This window comes from Cibotium barometz, chromosome 19 (assembly GCF_041138505.1).
Source record: "Cibotium barometz isolate CiBa-2024 chromosome 19, ASM4113850v1, whole genome shotgun sequence".
Lineage (NCBI taxonomy): Eukaryota > Viridiplantae > Streptophyta > Polypodiopsida > Cyatheales > Cibotiaceae > Cibotium > Cibotium barometz.
In genome coordinates, this window is record NC_141064.1 from 17156912 (window position 1) to 17174191 (window position 17280).

A 17280-nucleotide genomic window follows, 5' to 3' on the forward strand; every position below is an offset into this window, starting at 1 on the left:
TTATCCAAGCCCTGCTGTCCCATACCACCAGGGCCCACAATTTAGGTTTGAGCCTGAGCCAGACCTGGGGCCTCACTCCCTAGGTCTCCACCCATAGGAATGTCCATTAACAAGCCTAAGCCTCACTTAAATAAATGTTAGGTAAGAATGTCCTGAACTTAACACTAGCTCATTAGTAGTAACTTACTGATACTCATTAAGTAGTAAGTATGTTGTATTGAAGACTCTAAATGTAGCCTTATCAGTGCAACCAGTCTAGTTAAGTCTTTTGGGGACATAACAATACCACAATTTGAAACCTTACAAAACCTCCTCACCACCCACCCCACCCCCCCCCTCCCCCCCCCAAAAAAAAAGAAAGGAAACTAGTGACCTGGGCAGCAATCGTTAACAGTTAGGACAAAAACAAAAATTATTCATGATAGTAAGAGTTTGCACAAACAATTTTGGCAAATCAGTGCCATGCCATTCTGTTGGGAAGAAACAGAACTCAATATACTCATAATGATACACAAGCTGAGCTGACATGTTCAAGGTATGAGCCCTTTCAAAAATGATTTCAACAAATCAGGGCCATGCCATTCTTTTGGTAAAAACAGAACTCTGATATACTCAAAACACTACACAAGCTGAGCTGACCCTGTCAAGGTCTGAACCCTATCAAACACAAGTGGCCAACCAGAAAAAGACTAGCTTAATCCATAGAAAGCTTGAAAGAACTACATTTCCAATGTGTCTGAAAGAATGTGCATTCCAACTTCTGTACCATTCATAAAACTGTAGCGCCTTCCGAAAATGCACATAGTACAGCCTCCATGACAATACACCTACCAACAGATGTCTTCCAAAATTGCATAGCTTGTGTATGAGTCTGCATAATGAGCTAACAAGCTAATCTTCTGAAAATACAGCGCCAACCAGCAATGTCCATTGCTGCAAAACCCTACCATTTGACAACAGTATTTTGGGTAGCGACTGCAGTTTCCTAAGCCAACGAGTTCAATGCAGTTGCATTCGCTGCAATTGAAGAATCACATTTCCCAAGCGTAGCATCTAACTTCTCGCTGATAGACAAAATCCATGCCTAAACATGCACAGAAGCAAGCATCGCAAATCAGAAGGCACACCACAAGCGTCTACAAATGCTACTGTTAGATAAAAAGGAGCAAGCTGCCGTGTGGTGGAGCTGTGGGGGTGTGTGCACATGTGCGTGTGCGCGCAAACATGTGTGCAGGCAGAAGAATTTGTAACCTGATCTGTCGGCCCAAAACCTCGGACAGTGTTGCCTGCTACAATCATGATGCCCTCATCTCCAAGAGGCTGAAGAATAACTGCCTGCACCAATATCGTTGGAACGTGTAAATCAGAAGACTACCATGTAGTATTAAGCCAGAAATATTTCTTAAAAGGTTTGTCCATGATGCCAAACCTGAGTATTTAATGGAAGGAAGCCCAGCTCAAAGCGCCCTGGATACAAAGAAAGATTCGCCAAATAGTTTTCTGTAACAAGCACAAAAAATCCATCAAATTGCATGTATGATGTGCTTAGCGTAAAATAGATTTTGGTACTCCAGCACCATCTGCAAAGTTTTGTACGTTTTCCAGAAGCCCATGCAGCTTGGCACAACGACCCCTTAACCAGCTTTGAAGAGTCGACAATTTCAGCCTCGCCTTTGGATTCTGACGCTAAACCAGCCTGAAGCACACAACGGCCTTGATACACGATCACAAGAGCTTGGCAGCATGTTGCGTCTCTTATAGCCTCCCATGCCCTGCCCCACTTCCCACTCATTAGCCTTGTCTCTAATATACATGCATGTAGTGAACTTCACCTGCTTGGACTGCTACATAATGTCAAAAATACAACACATGGTGTACACAAAACAACACTCATGGATGCAGGATCTTTCTGAATACAAACCGATAAAGAATCTTTTAGCACATGGCTAGCCTTGAAGTGGGAATCATCATAGAGAGGTGTGAGGTGCAGAAGGGAAGGTTACACTTACTCCAGAGGAAATTACACTTGACATAGGGGATCTGCTTGCAACTTCCTTGGGAAGAAGGGTGAGAAAGAAACATTGAGGTATTACAAAGCCCAAGGAGAGGTTTGAAACGTGCATGGGGGAATGCAGCGCATGGGCAACCCTTGTCGTACAAAGTGGAAGGCATGCATGGTGAGGGCGTGCGTAACACGTCACCCGCTACTTGTCATCAGCCCAAGGTGATGAAGAGGCTTCTTATTGGCGCCCCACCCAGCAGCGTGAGGCATAATTGGTGGGCACGTCAATCATGCACACTATGGTTCTCCTATAATTATCTTTATCAACCTACCAGCCATATTATGGTCAGTTCGGTTCAACCACGATTGACCTTCGGCCAACCTGGGCTAAATGTGGTCCAAGAACGCTTTACAAAGAGCTCAATACTAGCCATAGTCACATGAAAACCCGTTTTGTCCCTACCAATCACAAAACAAACAAAACTGACGAAACATTTCAAAACGAAATGGAACACTCCACATCAAAAAGCAATTTTACCCGAATTTGAGATTTTTTCCATAATTGAATTTTTTTTTAAACCTAATGGCTCAAAGTTTAGGCATGAGAAAAGTCATAGGCATGTTTAGAATTTCAACCCGATAAATTTTAAAATATAGATGGGTTTAAAGTGTAAACTCAAAACCCATAAAGACAAAATGATGAAAATGACAAAACGTCTCTTTTGACTATGTGTAGCACTCCCCAAATTTGACTGCACGGTCAATTTCACCTATTTCACACCCAATTGTTAAAATTTCTTACAAGTAGCTCTTCAATTTTTCCCAATATATAAATCCCAATTTCATGCTTTCAAACTCAAATTAAGTTTTCCTAAATTCGAATTCTTAGTCAATTTCACCTAATTTCACTCCCAATTGTTGAAATTTCCTATGAGTGTGTCACTAGCTCTTTTAACTTCCAATCCGAAATTCCTACTTCAACCTCAATTGCAGCTAATTTCACAATCAATTGTTAAAATCATTTTCCTCCAATTTATAAATCCAAATTTCGTACTTAAAACCTCAATTGCATATAATTTCACATCCTATGTTTTCCTTAATTTCTCACTTTTTCTCAATTTGATTTGACAAGTATTACTTTAAAACCTATTCGTTTTGTCCACGAAACGTTTCTTGTGACTATGGTGCTAGCCCATACCATCTTTTAACAATATGATTACACTGTATTATGCCCAAGTTTATTTGAGATTTTATCCTTTGTCTTAGCAATTCCAGTCCATCCATCAAAGCTCCCTTCACAAAAGTACATAGGTGTGCAACTTCCCACGTGCAGTAATCAAGTCTTGCTAGTAATACAAATTATTATGTTTGTTTGTCGATACGCAGTTATTATACTCTAGTGGTGGCATATTATGGGATCTACTTATTGGCTTGTGCTATTGCTCTCATCTCTTATTGGTTATTATTCGGTGAGAGGGAGAGGGAGAGGGAGAGGGAGAGAGAGAGGGAGTCCATGAGCTTAGACTTGAGAAGTTAACACTAGGAGGGGAGCAACAAACTCTCTTTTCCACAAAATTTTGAAAAAATTTTGCTATAACCTCCTTTGTATGGCTCACCATTTCTCATTTTTATCATTCTAATTTCAACTTAAATTAACCCAATCTAGATGTATAGGACTCAAATCTACTCAATTTTTAGAATTCAAGAGAGTAAACAATAAGAAAGTTTAATTAATCATTTAACTAATCTTTCTAAGATTAAGAAAGACTGAATTGTAAAGAAGAGAAGGGGGTGGCCTTTTCCTCAAAGGCAGATGACCCTATCCCTTTACCAATAGAACTCACAATGTTCTCTCTCTCCCTAATCTACCATATAGATGGCCTTAGTAGTCATCGCAAATTACATAATTGAGTTTACACTACAATTACTGGAGGACAAACATTGAGAGAAGAGAGGAGAGAGAGATACACCAAGCACCTCATGGGGTCCCAAAACCCACGAAAGGGTCTCCATCTTTCGATGGAAACGCGTGACTTTTATCATTTGGATGAGAATTTTGTACCAATAGGAGCTACCACAAGGGATGAAACAGCAAACTCCTCTTACATGGTAAGAGAAAGATATCTTAAGATGCATAATCATCTATCTTTGGTAAGAAAACTCACAGATAAGATCATGGAAGGGTGTAGGGATCGAGCTCTAGCCACACTTGGACAATAGGATCCAATAATATGGGAGGTTGGGGTTGGGAGACAAGCATGGCCACGGTGTTGGTCTAGCCTCTAGCTCAGGGGGGTGCTCCGGATGGAGCTATGGTTGGGTGATGAGCCATCGGCACCATATCTATGCGGTTTGTGTTTGAGTCTGGCTTGGAAGAGCTGATCGGGAGCTAAGGGGCTGTTTCAAAAGAGAAGAGCAACAACATACCACCTCTCCAAGACTACATACATGTGTTCCCACACGATCCTAGAGGGCCATATCAAAGCGACACCTTCTGGGAAAAGTAAGTTCATTTTTAAGTGTATTCACGCCGCACGTTAATGAGTGGGCAGGCAAATCAGTCTAAAGGCACCCATGTCATTAGTGTGGGTGTGAAAGGGCTTGTCAAGCCCACATGCAAACAACCACCCAGTGCTGGGGACCCCCTTGCCAAATGTGGGATGCCACCCAACACATTACACCTATGCGAGACATTTGTGTGGGCAGCTGCCACAATTAAAGTGTTTCATTTTTCAAGCTTGGGGCAGCTGCCACCTTAGACCCCCGGAACCACCATCCCGCCAGCTGCCACGCCTTTGCTTCAAGGTCCCCTGCACCATCATAACAATGCCAGCTGTCACCCAGCGCTGCCCACCAACTGCCAGCAAATCCGCCTTGCTCTAGCCCAGTTCTGCCTTGATTCCGCTCGGTTCTGCCCTGTTTTTCCCTACTCAGATGCAACCGCCAGTGCCCAGAGCTATGCCGCCCATTTTCGCCTAGCTCAGCCTGCCAACACCATTGCAGTGCTCAGCCTAGCCAGTCACTCATGCACAGGGCATTGATTCTCTGTTGCAGCAGCTGTACTGTAAAGCCCCAACTAGATAAACCCTACAATTAAGCATAAACATGGAAACAAAAGGACATAGCATCAAGCTCACCGCCCAACCATCAAGCCATTCAGGCTCACCCCCGAGCAAGGGAGACAGTAGCATCCGAGACATGGCTCCACGTGCAAAGTCCATGGCATCCCATACCACCAGTACACACCCATTGGATGTAAGCACGGAGTAGCCTCAAGGCCTGAGTTCTAAGGAGCTCTCCCTCAAAACTGACCCATAAAGTGACTTATATAGACCTCCTATAAACCAGGAGCCAAATTTAGCACATGTCTCATAAAAGCTACTAATCCCCCCACTTAGGATGCCTAACCCTAGGCTATGGTTAACCCAACCCGAGGGTCTTAACCCTAGTTAGCCCTAGGACGTAACATACTTCCCCCCTTATGAACCATTGATGTCCTCAACAATGAATTCAAGAAATCGACTCTTCAAACTACGCACTGACTCCCATGTAGCCTCGACCTCAGACCGTCCCTTCCACTTGATCAAGTACTCTGAATAAACGGTATTCCGAGACCGTTTTGCACATTGATCCAGAACCAACTCGAGCTCTAGGGGAATATACCTAGTCATATCCTGGAGGTTAGGGATCTCCTCCACTGGGACAATCTCATCACCTTCACCCAGACGTTCCTTTAAACGACTGATGTGAAAAACAGGGTGAACCTTGATTCTAGAAGGAAATGCTAACCGATAAGCTACCTCGCTAATCTTCTTTGTGACCTGATAAGGACCACAACATCGAGAAGACAGCTTGTAAACCTTTCCAGCTCTCATCGTTTTAGAGTCCTTTGGGACTTTAAGATACACCCACATGCCCTCTTGTAAGGCTCTAGGAGTTCGTCGTTGGTTGGCGTAAAACTGAGCGCGACCTTGAGCACTCTTTACGCTTTCCCTTGCAATTTTCAGCATGTCTTGCATATCTTGCAAGAAGTCCACTCTGCTGATTGCAATTTGACTCCCCAACGGCTATAGGTAACTTTGGTTGATAACCATACAAAAGCATGAATGGGCTATAACCAGTAGCCGCATGCTTACTATTATTATATCTGTGGGAGATACCTTTCCCACTCAGACTGTCTCTTGGAGACATACGCCCTCAACATATCCTCCATAGTCTGGTTAGTCCTCTCTGTTTGACCATCCGACTCACGATGATCCGAAGATGACATGCTCAAGCGTGTTTCCAATTTGGAAAATACGGATTGCCAAAATTGTGCAGTGAATTTGGGATCCCTGTCACTGACAATCTCCTCAAGCAGTCCATAAAGCTTGTACAATTGCTGCTCCACAAAGAGCTGAGCCAACTCGTGACTCTTCACCGTCGACTTAGTACGGATAAATCTTACAATCTTCGTCAATCGGTCTACAACAACCCAGATTGAGTCCTGGCCCCTATTAGTTCGGGGTAATCCAACTACAAAATCCATCGAGATACTTTGCCATTTGTTCTCAGGAATTTGCAAAGGATGTAACAATCCACTAGCTCTAAGCCTTTCAGGCTTCAGCTTTGTTAAGCTGGCACTGGGAACACTTCCGCACATAATCCTCGACAAAGGACTTCATGCACAGCCAGTAAAAATGCCGGCCAACCAAGGCTAAGGTTCTATGTATGCCCTGGTGCCCTGCACTAGGTGCATCATGGCACTCATGCAATATCAAAGTTTGGACGTCCAGATCACTAGGCATACAAACCTTGCCATACTTAAACAGTAATCCACCTCTAATGGAATACTTTTCCAATATCTCTCTCTCAGCAGCACTCACCGGAGTGTCCGGAACACTCGGATCTCGCAGGCTGCTTCCAACCTGGACCAATTGCCAAATTCGACCAAAATGGAAATCTTGTTGGCAACGCCCTTTGTGAGAGAGAGAAAAGTCAATCATTATCTCAGCAAAAGAGATAGCATTAACCTCGGGGATCCTACTAAGGGCATCAGCAATCCGATTGGTTGTTCCCCTACGGTAACGGATCTCAAAGTCAAACTCCTCCATGAGGACAACCCATCTGGCCTTCCGACCCCTCAGGTCAGGCTAATCACAAATATACTTCAACGAATGGTGATCTGTCCAGACTACAAATCGAGACCCATACAAATAGTGTCTCCAAATTTTCATCGCATGGACAACTGCCAAAAGCTCCTTTTCCTAGGTAGGGTATCTCATCTGTGCATCTGAAAGCTTTTTACTTTCAAATGCTATAGGCCTCCCATCCTGGAATAGGGCAACACCTATTGCATAATCACTGGCATCTGTTTCAACCACAAAAGGTTTACTGGGATCCACAATCCGCAACATAGGCGCCGAGGTAACAAGCTTCTTCAGTGCTCGAAAACACTGGTCCAACTTGTCACTCCAAACCACCGGAGGACTTAGCTTGCCTTTCTTGCTTCTCACCCCTTTAAGAGTTGCGTCAAAGGGGTGGCAATCTTGGCATAAGCCTTAATGAACTTCCTGAAACAGCCAGTGAATCCCAAAAAAGATTTCACTTGCCTAATCGTCCTGGAATAGGCCATTCAAGGACCTTCCTAACTTTTTCCGGATCAATCTTCACACCGTCAACGGTAATGACATGACCTAGATACAAGAGTTCTTGCTTAAAGAAGTCACATTTTGACTCCTTTGCATACAGTCGTCTGAGAGATTCTCAGATGACTTTGAGATGTTGTATGTGTTCTTCTAATGACCTACTGTAAATCAGTGTGTCATGCAAGAAGACAACAATACACTTCCCCCAGATATGGACGAAATAAATCGTTCATCATCTGCTGGAAAGTAGCAGGAGCATTAGTCAACCCAAAAGGTAAGACTAAAAACTCATAGTGGCCATAGCACGTCTGAAACACAAAAGGTAAGACTAAAAACTCATAGTGGCCATAGCGCGTCTGAAACACAGTCTTAGGCACGTCCTCAGGTTTAATCCTTATGTGATGATAGCCTGACCGTAGATCAATCTTGGTGAAATACTTAGCACCCTGAAGACGATCCACCGAGTCATCCATCCTTGGTAAAGGATACTTGTTCTTGATAGTGAGCTTGTTCAAGCCTTTGTAATCCACACAGAAGCGCATACTACCATCTTTCTTCCGTGACAGAAGAACGGGAGCGTCCCATGGAGTCTTGCTGGACTGAACAAAACCTTTATTGAGATACTTTTGCAGTTGCCGAGCAATCTCGTCCTCTTCCCTCTGGCTAAACCGATAAGGTTGCCAGGAGACATGATGGCTACCAGGCAATAGCTCAATCGCATGGTCAACACCCCGCTCAGGTGGCGGACCATCTGGTAACACCGTAACTCGTTAGGAAATACAATACATCACTAAACTCTTTTAAAATATCGTCCAAAATTTGTTGTTCTTTAATACAACTATTGCTTGAGATAGAATTACACTCTAAAGCAAATGATCTTAACAAAATTTCAGAATTGAAAAGATCATAGAAACAACAGAATTTGGATCAAAAAGTGATTCATATATATCCTCGGCCAAAGCCTGAGTTGAGTTTACATCAAAATATCCACGGGGGACATCAACCCGGATTACATAGAGTTCACCATCATGAACAAACGAGAGCTTATGAGTCCGATAATCTAACATTATCGTCTAACATTATCATGAACAAACGAGAGCTTATGAGTTTGATAATCTAACATTATCGAGCTTATGAGTCCGATAATCTAACATTATCGTCTCACTCTAGTCAAAAAACCAGGACATTCCCAAAATCATATCCACCCTGTCAAGGTTCATGATATGGAAGTCCAAAGCCTCCCGGTAGTCCTGAATATGGACCTCCAGTCTAGGCACCGTTCGATCCCACACTTCCATGTCTGCACCCTGAGCAAGGTTGACCACAAACCGATGATCACTTGTATCCGTGGGTAGCCGGAGTGTCTCTACCAAACGTGAAGAAATAAAATTGTGAGTAGAACCGTTGTCAAATAGAATCCGCACCCTTTGACCGCCTACAGATCCCTCAACTCGAAGGAGATCATGCGGACCGAAGGCAGATTCACTTATCTAACATCCATGGCAACTACTTGAGGCCAAATGATGAATTTCAACAGAAGAGATCAAAGAGTTACCTTGTAGTTCCGTAATATGTCCCGAGGTCTTACCCCCTGAAGACTTCTTTTTGCGGAGCGGATCTTCTCTTGCCTCTCGAGCCCTTTTTGGGATTGCACTGTGACGACTGACCATCCTGGGATGCTGCAACACTACCTCACTTCTTGTCTTTAGAGGATTTTTGGTTCTTGCGTGCAGACTCACCCACAGGCTCACCACCTCTTCTGACAGCAAGGGTGTCATCAAAATTCTTGGCATAGTGGTAGATGTCGTCCAAAGAATGAATACGGTTCCGTAGAACCTCATTCTGATAAGCTGGAGGTAGTCCGAATAAATAAAGCATATACACCAACACATGAGGCTCCTCAAGGGCCTTACAACGGTTCACTAGGTCTTTGAACTCCTGGGAATAGTTGTCCAGGCTCTTCTTTCCCATCTCCAATTTGAACAACTTACGAAAGTTTTCAATTTTGTTGATCGAGACAAACTGTTGCTTAAACACTTGCTGAAAATCAGCCCATGTTGTCGGCTTTTCACGAAGGTCTTCCACCAAGCAAACGCCTTATGCTGAAGCATAATTTGAATCTGACTAATACGCTGAGCATCAATGTATCTGTACATATCAAAAAAGGCATTCCACTTCGCAAGCCAACTATCCAAGTAAAGCTCTTCTCACCGGAAAACAATTCCAGCTATAGCTTGGGGAGCCTGGGAGCATAGCTCCGTGAGTTGTCGTTGTAGATCAAGCACAGTGGCATACAAAGTATCCACTTGTGGAGATGCAGGAGGTTGAGGAATAGGAGATGGTTGTGTGTCGAAGGTAGAGGAGGTTGCACATAGCCTGTATGCTGAGAATATGGAGCAGCAAATTGAGAAAAAGCATGTATAAAATTGGGATCCACACCTGTCTGTAAAGCAGGTATGGGTTGTCCCACATACTGAGGGAACACCTGTGGTATACTAGGTTGAACTGTATCACCACCCTGCGTAGGAGCAATAGATGCTGTAGTTACCCCAAGTTGAGTTGTTGCAGGAGAGGTTGACAAAGGTCCAAACACCTCCACAGACGAAACTGAGGTATCCATGTATTCAGCCATGAAAGAGCACTTGTAAAGAGAGTAAAAGCTTGTTGAGGCGGAGGTGTAAACTTGTCTAAACAGGCGAGAGCAAAGGTGATGCACAAAAAGAGATCAAAAGAAAGCAGCTCGGGGTGTTAAAAGGCACAAATTCTGGTCAACTTCAGAATTCTGTGTGCATAAGTGACCAGACACCCAGAAAAAGCATACTTGATGCCAAAATAAGCATCTCATATACACACCCACCAAAAAAGCTCCAAATCAACCTTTTTTTTTTTGGGCAAAAAGCACCACGTGTGCTTTTTTACACACACCACGCACCTACCAGCCATATATAGAGTACTCGGCCCTTGCTAATATGCGCCCATATTCTGGCCATCCAGCCCAGTTATAGGGCGTCCCCCTTCACACCCGGGCATGCCCACTCATGGGTACCACGACCACACATGGGCAGTCACACAGGACAGCTTGAATCGGCTCACAGCAATGCTTTTTCCCTCTCTCTGTGCTCTGAACAGGGCCCATATAACTTTCTCTACATGTCAAATCCTCCACACATGCTGATCTCTTCACACCCCTCTTTTCCTCCTGTTCATGGTGACCAGCAGGGCTGTTCACAGCAGCTCTAAGTCAACCTCCCATCTACGCATACCACTCGTAGACAGGGTGACCATGCTCGCACAGAAACCCTAATAGTTCAGCCATGGAGAAAAAAGCTATGAGATGAAGCCTAGAGATGCAAAAGCGCGGATATAGACAGAAGGTTTTAGGGCAAAGAATTCCCCCCCATAAAACTGAAAAAAGCACCAGAAGCACGATGCTTTTCTCTCTGCTTTTTCACATGCATATGGAGTTCTTCGCAAAACTCTCACACATCCAACCACACCGATCTTCTCCTTTGAGCCCGGTTACTCTCCGCCTTCCGTCCAAGCGTCCCATACCACCCAGACCTTGGAAAGCAAAAAAGCAACCCAACGACTAAAGCTCCGGAAGATCCAGGCGATGGATTTTCTCCTCTCCTCCGTTCGGAAATTTCCAAGCTTAATCCAAGCAGGTCTGGCTTTGATACCAATGTGAAGCCCCAACTAGATAAATCATACGATTAAGCATAAACATGGAAACAAAAGGACATAGCATCAAGCTCACCACCCAACCATAGAGCCATTCAGGCTCACTCCCGAGCAAGGGGGACAGTAGCATCCAAGACATAGCTCTCCCTCAAAACTGACCCATAAAGTGACTTATATAGACCTCCTATAAACCAGGAGCCAAATTTAGCACGTCTCATAAAAGCTACTAATCCCCCCCACTTAAGATTCCTAACCCAACCCGTGGGTCTTAACCCTAGTTAGCCCTGGGATGTAACATGTACCATCTGATCTGAGGCATCACCGACATTATGGGAATTGCCCGGTGTTGTTTTGACAGGCACGGTGTTTCCTCTGTGATATACAACCTCCAACAGAGGTAGTAGATTCTTGAGGATTGCGTCATTGCAAAGAAGAGGAAGCCATTGGGGTCTCTAGCGCATCCAATCACCAACAGGAAATCTGGGAGGCCAGCATTGGCCACCTTCTAGTGAAGAAGCACCTTGTGATAATGGCACTTGGGGAAATCCGGAGATCTAACCCAGTTGCTCATTGAGATGTATTCATCATCATTAAAACCAGTATTGTGGAGAATAGAGCATTTAGGTCGTCCTAGAGTAGATGCATGTAGCAAGCATGTAGAAGCAAAGGCTTAGGCTAGACTTTGGCCAGCCTTAGGAAGCCTTGCATATAGGCTACCCATGGGCATCAACCCTAGTCAGCCAGCATGCCCAACATGGAAGGCCTAGTCGGCCAGCATGCAGCAGACAAAGAACCACAGCCACCTGTAAACCAAAAGTAAGAACGGTTTTAGTTTCCTAAGACTGAACTTTTAATTCAACTAATGATAGGAGCAACATACCACATGATTTCTGATGCAGCATTGGCAGGTAAAGATTCATCCACTCGCAGACATTCAATTCCAGTTAATTGTACCTAACCACCATTCATATATGGAAGATTGAGCCCAAACAGCCACAATTTACATGTTACTGGGAACAAAAACATATACTCACAGATGTGAGCTTTTTGGGCTTGACAGAGATCCACACTAATCCTGTGAGCACCACAGTTGCTGCCAACACAAGTGCTATAACGTCTGCTCTTGCCTGTGCGCTGGAAATTATTGGTTAAAAATAAATTGGGGCAGAGGAGTTTAAACCGGAACCAAAAAAAAACTAAAATTTTTTCCAGTTCTGCATTTGACACAAACCCCATCTTTTCTTGCTCTATGCAAAGAAATTTATTTGTTTGTTTATTTGTTTGTTTTGAAATTCTAAAACAAACCAAGTGATTTTAAAAATCTATATATGTAATGTAAGCAAAATCCAGTACCTGCTAGCATCTGCGACTGGAGCTATGCCTGAAAGGGTTCTGTTGAGGAGAACAAGAAAAAAGGAAGTGCCTCCAAGAATGACAGGAGCTGCCCGCACCGTCTCATCATTTTGCTTGACCCATTTATCAAGGTTATTTTTTATTTTCCCAGACAACTCTCCTACCTGATTAATCTCAAACAATTAATTAAATCAAATAAATCAAAAGAGTTTGATACGTTCAAGATAATCATGAGATAAACTTCCAATTAACAGAAATAATATTAACCCCTATCAGTGAGAAAAAGAAGAACGAGAATCATAAAATGTAGTAATTCCTCTAACCAGTTTGGACTGAGTAAGATATCTTCGCCTTTTCCAAGTGCAGAATCCCATGGTGGGTCGTACGGCAGTGTGAAAATGAATGGAAAATGTTGTTGGGAGAATGCACAGCCTGTTTGCCATTTCGAATGAGAAACAAGTGAACAGCTTGCATTAAATTTTTCAAGTAGTGATAAGCCTATTATGAATTTTTGAAATGTGAGTTTACTGTAACAATGAAAAATAAAAAATCTGAAATTAGAAATCTGCCAATTACAAATTAATTCATTTTATATATATAGAGAGAGAGAAAGAAAGAAAGAAAGTTGTATTAACGTCTTCAAAAGGCCAAAATGACCTATGAGACCAAAAGGTTACATCATATCAATGAGGTACATCATCCTGGGTACGAATAGTAATAAAGAAAGATAACAAAAATCTAGAACTATAAAATCTGATCTAGGTACATGAGCAGAGAGCTCTCATATCATCCTGATACATCCCTCATGGGCCATTGTGACATGGTGCTCAAGGTGGTAAAACTAAGCCAGTGCGAGAAGGTCCTGCGATGGTAAGAGATGATGGCCAGTATCCTCCTATGGTGGCGTGGCCGTGGGTGAGGGCCATGGGGTCTAGGGCGTCGAGCTCTGCACAACTCAGTGGCTCTGTTAATTGTCAAACCTCTCGGCTGAGCTCTTGCACTAGCCTATGGTCCTAGCCTATGGTCCGGGTATGGTTGGTGGATCGGCCCTCGGAACGCTGGTCTGGAAGAAGTCGATGAGAGCTCTGTGCTGGTCCTCGAGCAAGTACAGCTTATCTGAATCTCACTAAGGACTCCCTGTGTCTGCGGAGCTCTAGAAGAAAAAGTCCAAGGCATCTCTGATCCGGGAAGTCCATGATCTTGGAAAGTGGCCCGAACCCAACTCGGAAGAGGCGGTGGAACCTCTCCCGAATCTCATAGTATACAAGGCATCGGCATATGTAATGATCCTCTGTCTCGGGCTCTGTGTGATAGAGCTGGCATATCCTATCCTCTGGTGCAGCCGCCTTGGACCCATATCTGGCAGTATCCACTCTCAGCTGGTGGGACGAGCTGTGGACCTTGCCGATCGCACATCTCACCCCAAAAGATAGGTGTGTGTCCATGTAGCATCGGCGGATGATGAAGCCATCCTCTGTTAGGCATAGGAGGTGATCTATGTAGAAGGCCATCTTCGTCCCCCGTGGACGACTAGGTGAACTCCATGTCCTTTGAGTATCCAGTCTGACAATGTCTTTCCTGATAACCCCGTTCCGCTCTATGCGGCTGAGAGAAAAAGACGGGGCCTCTATGCCATACTGGAATGGGGGGAGTGCCTCCATTTGCATGTCGTGCATGCCAAACCAAGTGCCTACCTATGCATACCAGCACTTTGTATCTCCCTCGAGTGTCAGCTATCTCGAGGACTCCAGGGCTAGCTGGGGGTATCTATCTAGTGGAAGCTCCCATAGCCTGTGCCAGTATGTCACTATCTGGAATAGAACCTCTGTCACTATCAGTGGAGCCCCCATCTCTACCAGCACAATCTCATATACCTCCTCTGTATATGTCTTGGCTGGCTCTCTCCTATGTCTCCTCCCACCATATAGTGTAGGTGTAACTAGAGTATCAAATAGCCAAAGCTTCGTCCTCAGATTCTGAAACTGTATCTATGAGCATCTCTATAGCGAGCCAAGGGCTGCATATCCCCTCATCGATCTAGCTTCAGCAGCCTTCCACATCAAGAACTGATGTCACCAATTGGCCGACCATTTGGTCCATCTCCAGTTTTTGTGTCTCGTTCACTTGAGGCCAGGTCGGTGTCTCGTGTGAAGAGGCCAGTATTTTGCTAACATGGACGGGAGCCAGACTGGTGCCACCCGTGTGTTAGCAGGATGGTGTCGTATGGACGGGAGCCAGACCAGTGCCACCCGTGTATGACCTGGACTGTGTTCGACCCATGGGACTGTCACGCCATGGAAGAGCCAGTATTCGTGCCGTGTTTTGCCTATGGGACTGTCACACCATAGGGAGACTCGTGCCTGGAACTGTGTCTTACCTATGGGACTGTCACTCCATAGGAAGACCAGGTTTTTATGTTTTTATGTCGTGCCAGTTTTGTGCCGACAGATATTTTGTACTTGTTCCATGAACGGGAGATATGTCCATGTTACTATTTGCACATGCACACATATTTTGCATGTTTGAAACTGTTTTCGCATGACATGTATTTGTGTGTTTGCCTGCTTGACGTGTTACTTACTGAGCGGGGACGCCTGCCAGTGAGTCGTGAAGTCTGCTCTGTATTTTGACGAGTTTTAGTGCATGTGAACAGGTGGTAAGTATGTTGCACATGTAGTTTTTAATATTTTATTCTAACCTTTTATTTTATAAGGTTGGGTGTTCACATTCACTTAAATGTGGGCACCCCCTTTGGGCACCCACTTAGGGGCCAAGGTGAGGAACCCCACTTTAAGTGAGTGTGGGGGTGTAGTACCCGCCTTTTGGTAAGGAATGCTTGCCTCACCTCCAACCCCGCAAACTTGAGGATGAGTGCACATTCCTTGGTGGTGTCTTTGCCCACCCTCCATGCCTCGATGAAGGGGATATCAAGGAATTCCAACTTTCTGCATAGTGCTACGGCATCCTCTTTCAACGAGGCTCCTTCCTTCCATCCCACCACTCGCACATTCAATGCCCTAATCTTCCTTCTTTTCTCCTCTTCAAGTGTGTCATTGATGATGTTTGGGGATGATGGTGGGTTTCGTTGCTTCTTGGCAACCTCAATCCAGCTGCCCACTACTTCCACTTGTTTCTGTGTCTTCGTAATCATCTCAGCCCAGGTGGTTGCCTCATTTACCTTCTTCTCCTCTTGTTCCTGGAGGGTCTTCATTTGCTCTCTAAGTGTATTCAGCTCATCATTGAGGGATGGCTGAATTTCTCCTTCTACGAATTGAGTACGTGCCCTCAAGGTCCCGTTTTCCACTTTAAGGGTGGCGACTTGGGCCTTAGGTCCGTGATTAGTGAGGCATGGTGGCTAGTTTTTGCGTCCAACATTTGGACCATTTCCTCCTACATCTTGCTTAGCTGAGTTGCCATGTGTACCCGCATGTCTGCCTTCCACCTATCCATCTCCTCTTGCATGGAGGCACGCAACCCATGCATCACTATCCTTGTTCTCCCCGAGCTTCTTTTGTAGGTGCTCAATGTCTGTATCCTGCATTTTGCATACTTCTCTCATGGTGGTCAGGCATGTTTTGATATGGGGGTCGCCGATCTTCTGTGTGCTCGCCCAAATAGAGCTGTATTTCCTCTCCTTCTCACCTCTAGTCCTTGTTTCCGACGAGCTGTCCATGTTGGACTGAAGGGGTCCCCCTTCTAGTACCGATTCTGGTCCTCAGTTGGTGGCCCCCATAAGTGGCCAGCTGCAAGTAGGGAGACAAGTACATGTGACAAGAGAGAGTAGCAGATAGGATTATGTTGTTGCCTTGGGGGCCTGAGCAAGGGCGGGTGGGGAAAGGGGACGAGAGAGGACGAGGCAGAGAAGAGAGAGAAAGAGGCAGTGGCAGCGAGGAGAGAGAAAGAAAGCGCACCTGGAGTAGCGAAGAGAGAGAAATCAACTGCAGCTGGAGCAGCAAAGAGGAGTGGGTAGGGCAACGAAAAGAGAGAAAGGAGGCGCAGCTGGGGCAGCAAAGAGAGGGAAAGAGGCAGTGAAGAGAGAGAGAGAGAGAGAGAGAGAGAGAGAATCCCAATATAAGCTAATTGCTATGTATGACACATCATTTGCTATTTTTTTTATATTCAAATATCAATGTATAAATGATGTTACTTCTTAATGGTTACTTCAAAGAGTAAATTTTAAGACACATCATTCCTATTTTTTGTATGTTTAAATATCAATGTATAAATGATGTCACTTATTTATCGTTACTTCAAAGAGTAGATTTAATGATATAGAAACTTGTTCTAGCACCTTGAAATCTTTCCGGATGAAAATCTAAAATTGGTGGTTACAATTGAATGGAAAGAAACAAGTAAGTGACCTGAGCATTGCTCTACGGCCACGCCAAGTATGAAAAATTATACCTTCAATCAAATTTCAAAAATGCAAAAAATCCTCTCCGTTGGTCTCTTTTCTTTCTCTCGTTTAGCCACGTAGAGAGAGAGTAAGTTGTGTTTAATAAAAAGTAGATTGCGTCGGTTCAAAAAATATAGAAATAAGTAAGTTTGGTAAAGTTTATCTTCTTGACAACTCATGAGCATCTACTCATTGAATGCTCATTAGCTTAATGAGTTATG

The 17280-nt window shown here is 44.3% G+C and overlaps 1 protein-coding gene across 3 annotated transcripts in view; it reads right to left on the reverse strand.

Annotated features, from left to right (window-relative positions):
• Positions 1–397: 397 nt before the first annotated feature.
• CCB4 (cofactor assembly of complex C) overlaps positions 398–17280 on the reverse strand; it is a 36725-nt gene continuing 19842 nt past the window's right edge. For all 3 annotated transcript variants that reach the window (XM_086813357.1, XM_086813358.1, XM_086813359.1), the window contains exons 4-11: positions 12987–13095; positions 12664–12827; positions 12345–12444; positions 12191–12264; positions 1597–1772; positions 1430–1500; positions 1252–1335; positions 398–1084 (exon numbers count right to left, since the gene is read on the reverse strand). In XM_086813357.1, coding sequence (XP_086669483.1) covers positions 986–1084; positions 1252–1335; positions 1430–1500; positions 1597–1772; positions 12191–12264; positions 12345–12444; positions 12664–12827; positions 12987–13095 — 877 coding nt within the window. In that variant the 3' untranslated portion in view covers positions 398–985. The remainder of the gene's footprint in view (positions 1085–1251; positions 1336–1429; positions 1501–1596; positions 1773–12190; positions 12265–12344; positions 12445–12663; positions 12828–12986; positions 13096–17280) is intronic.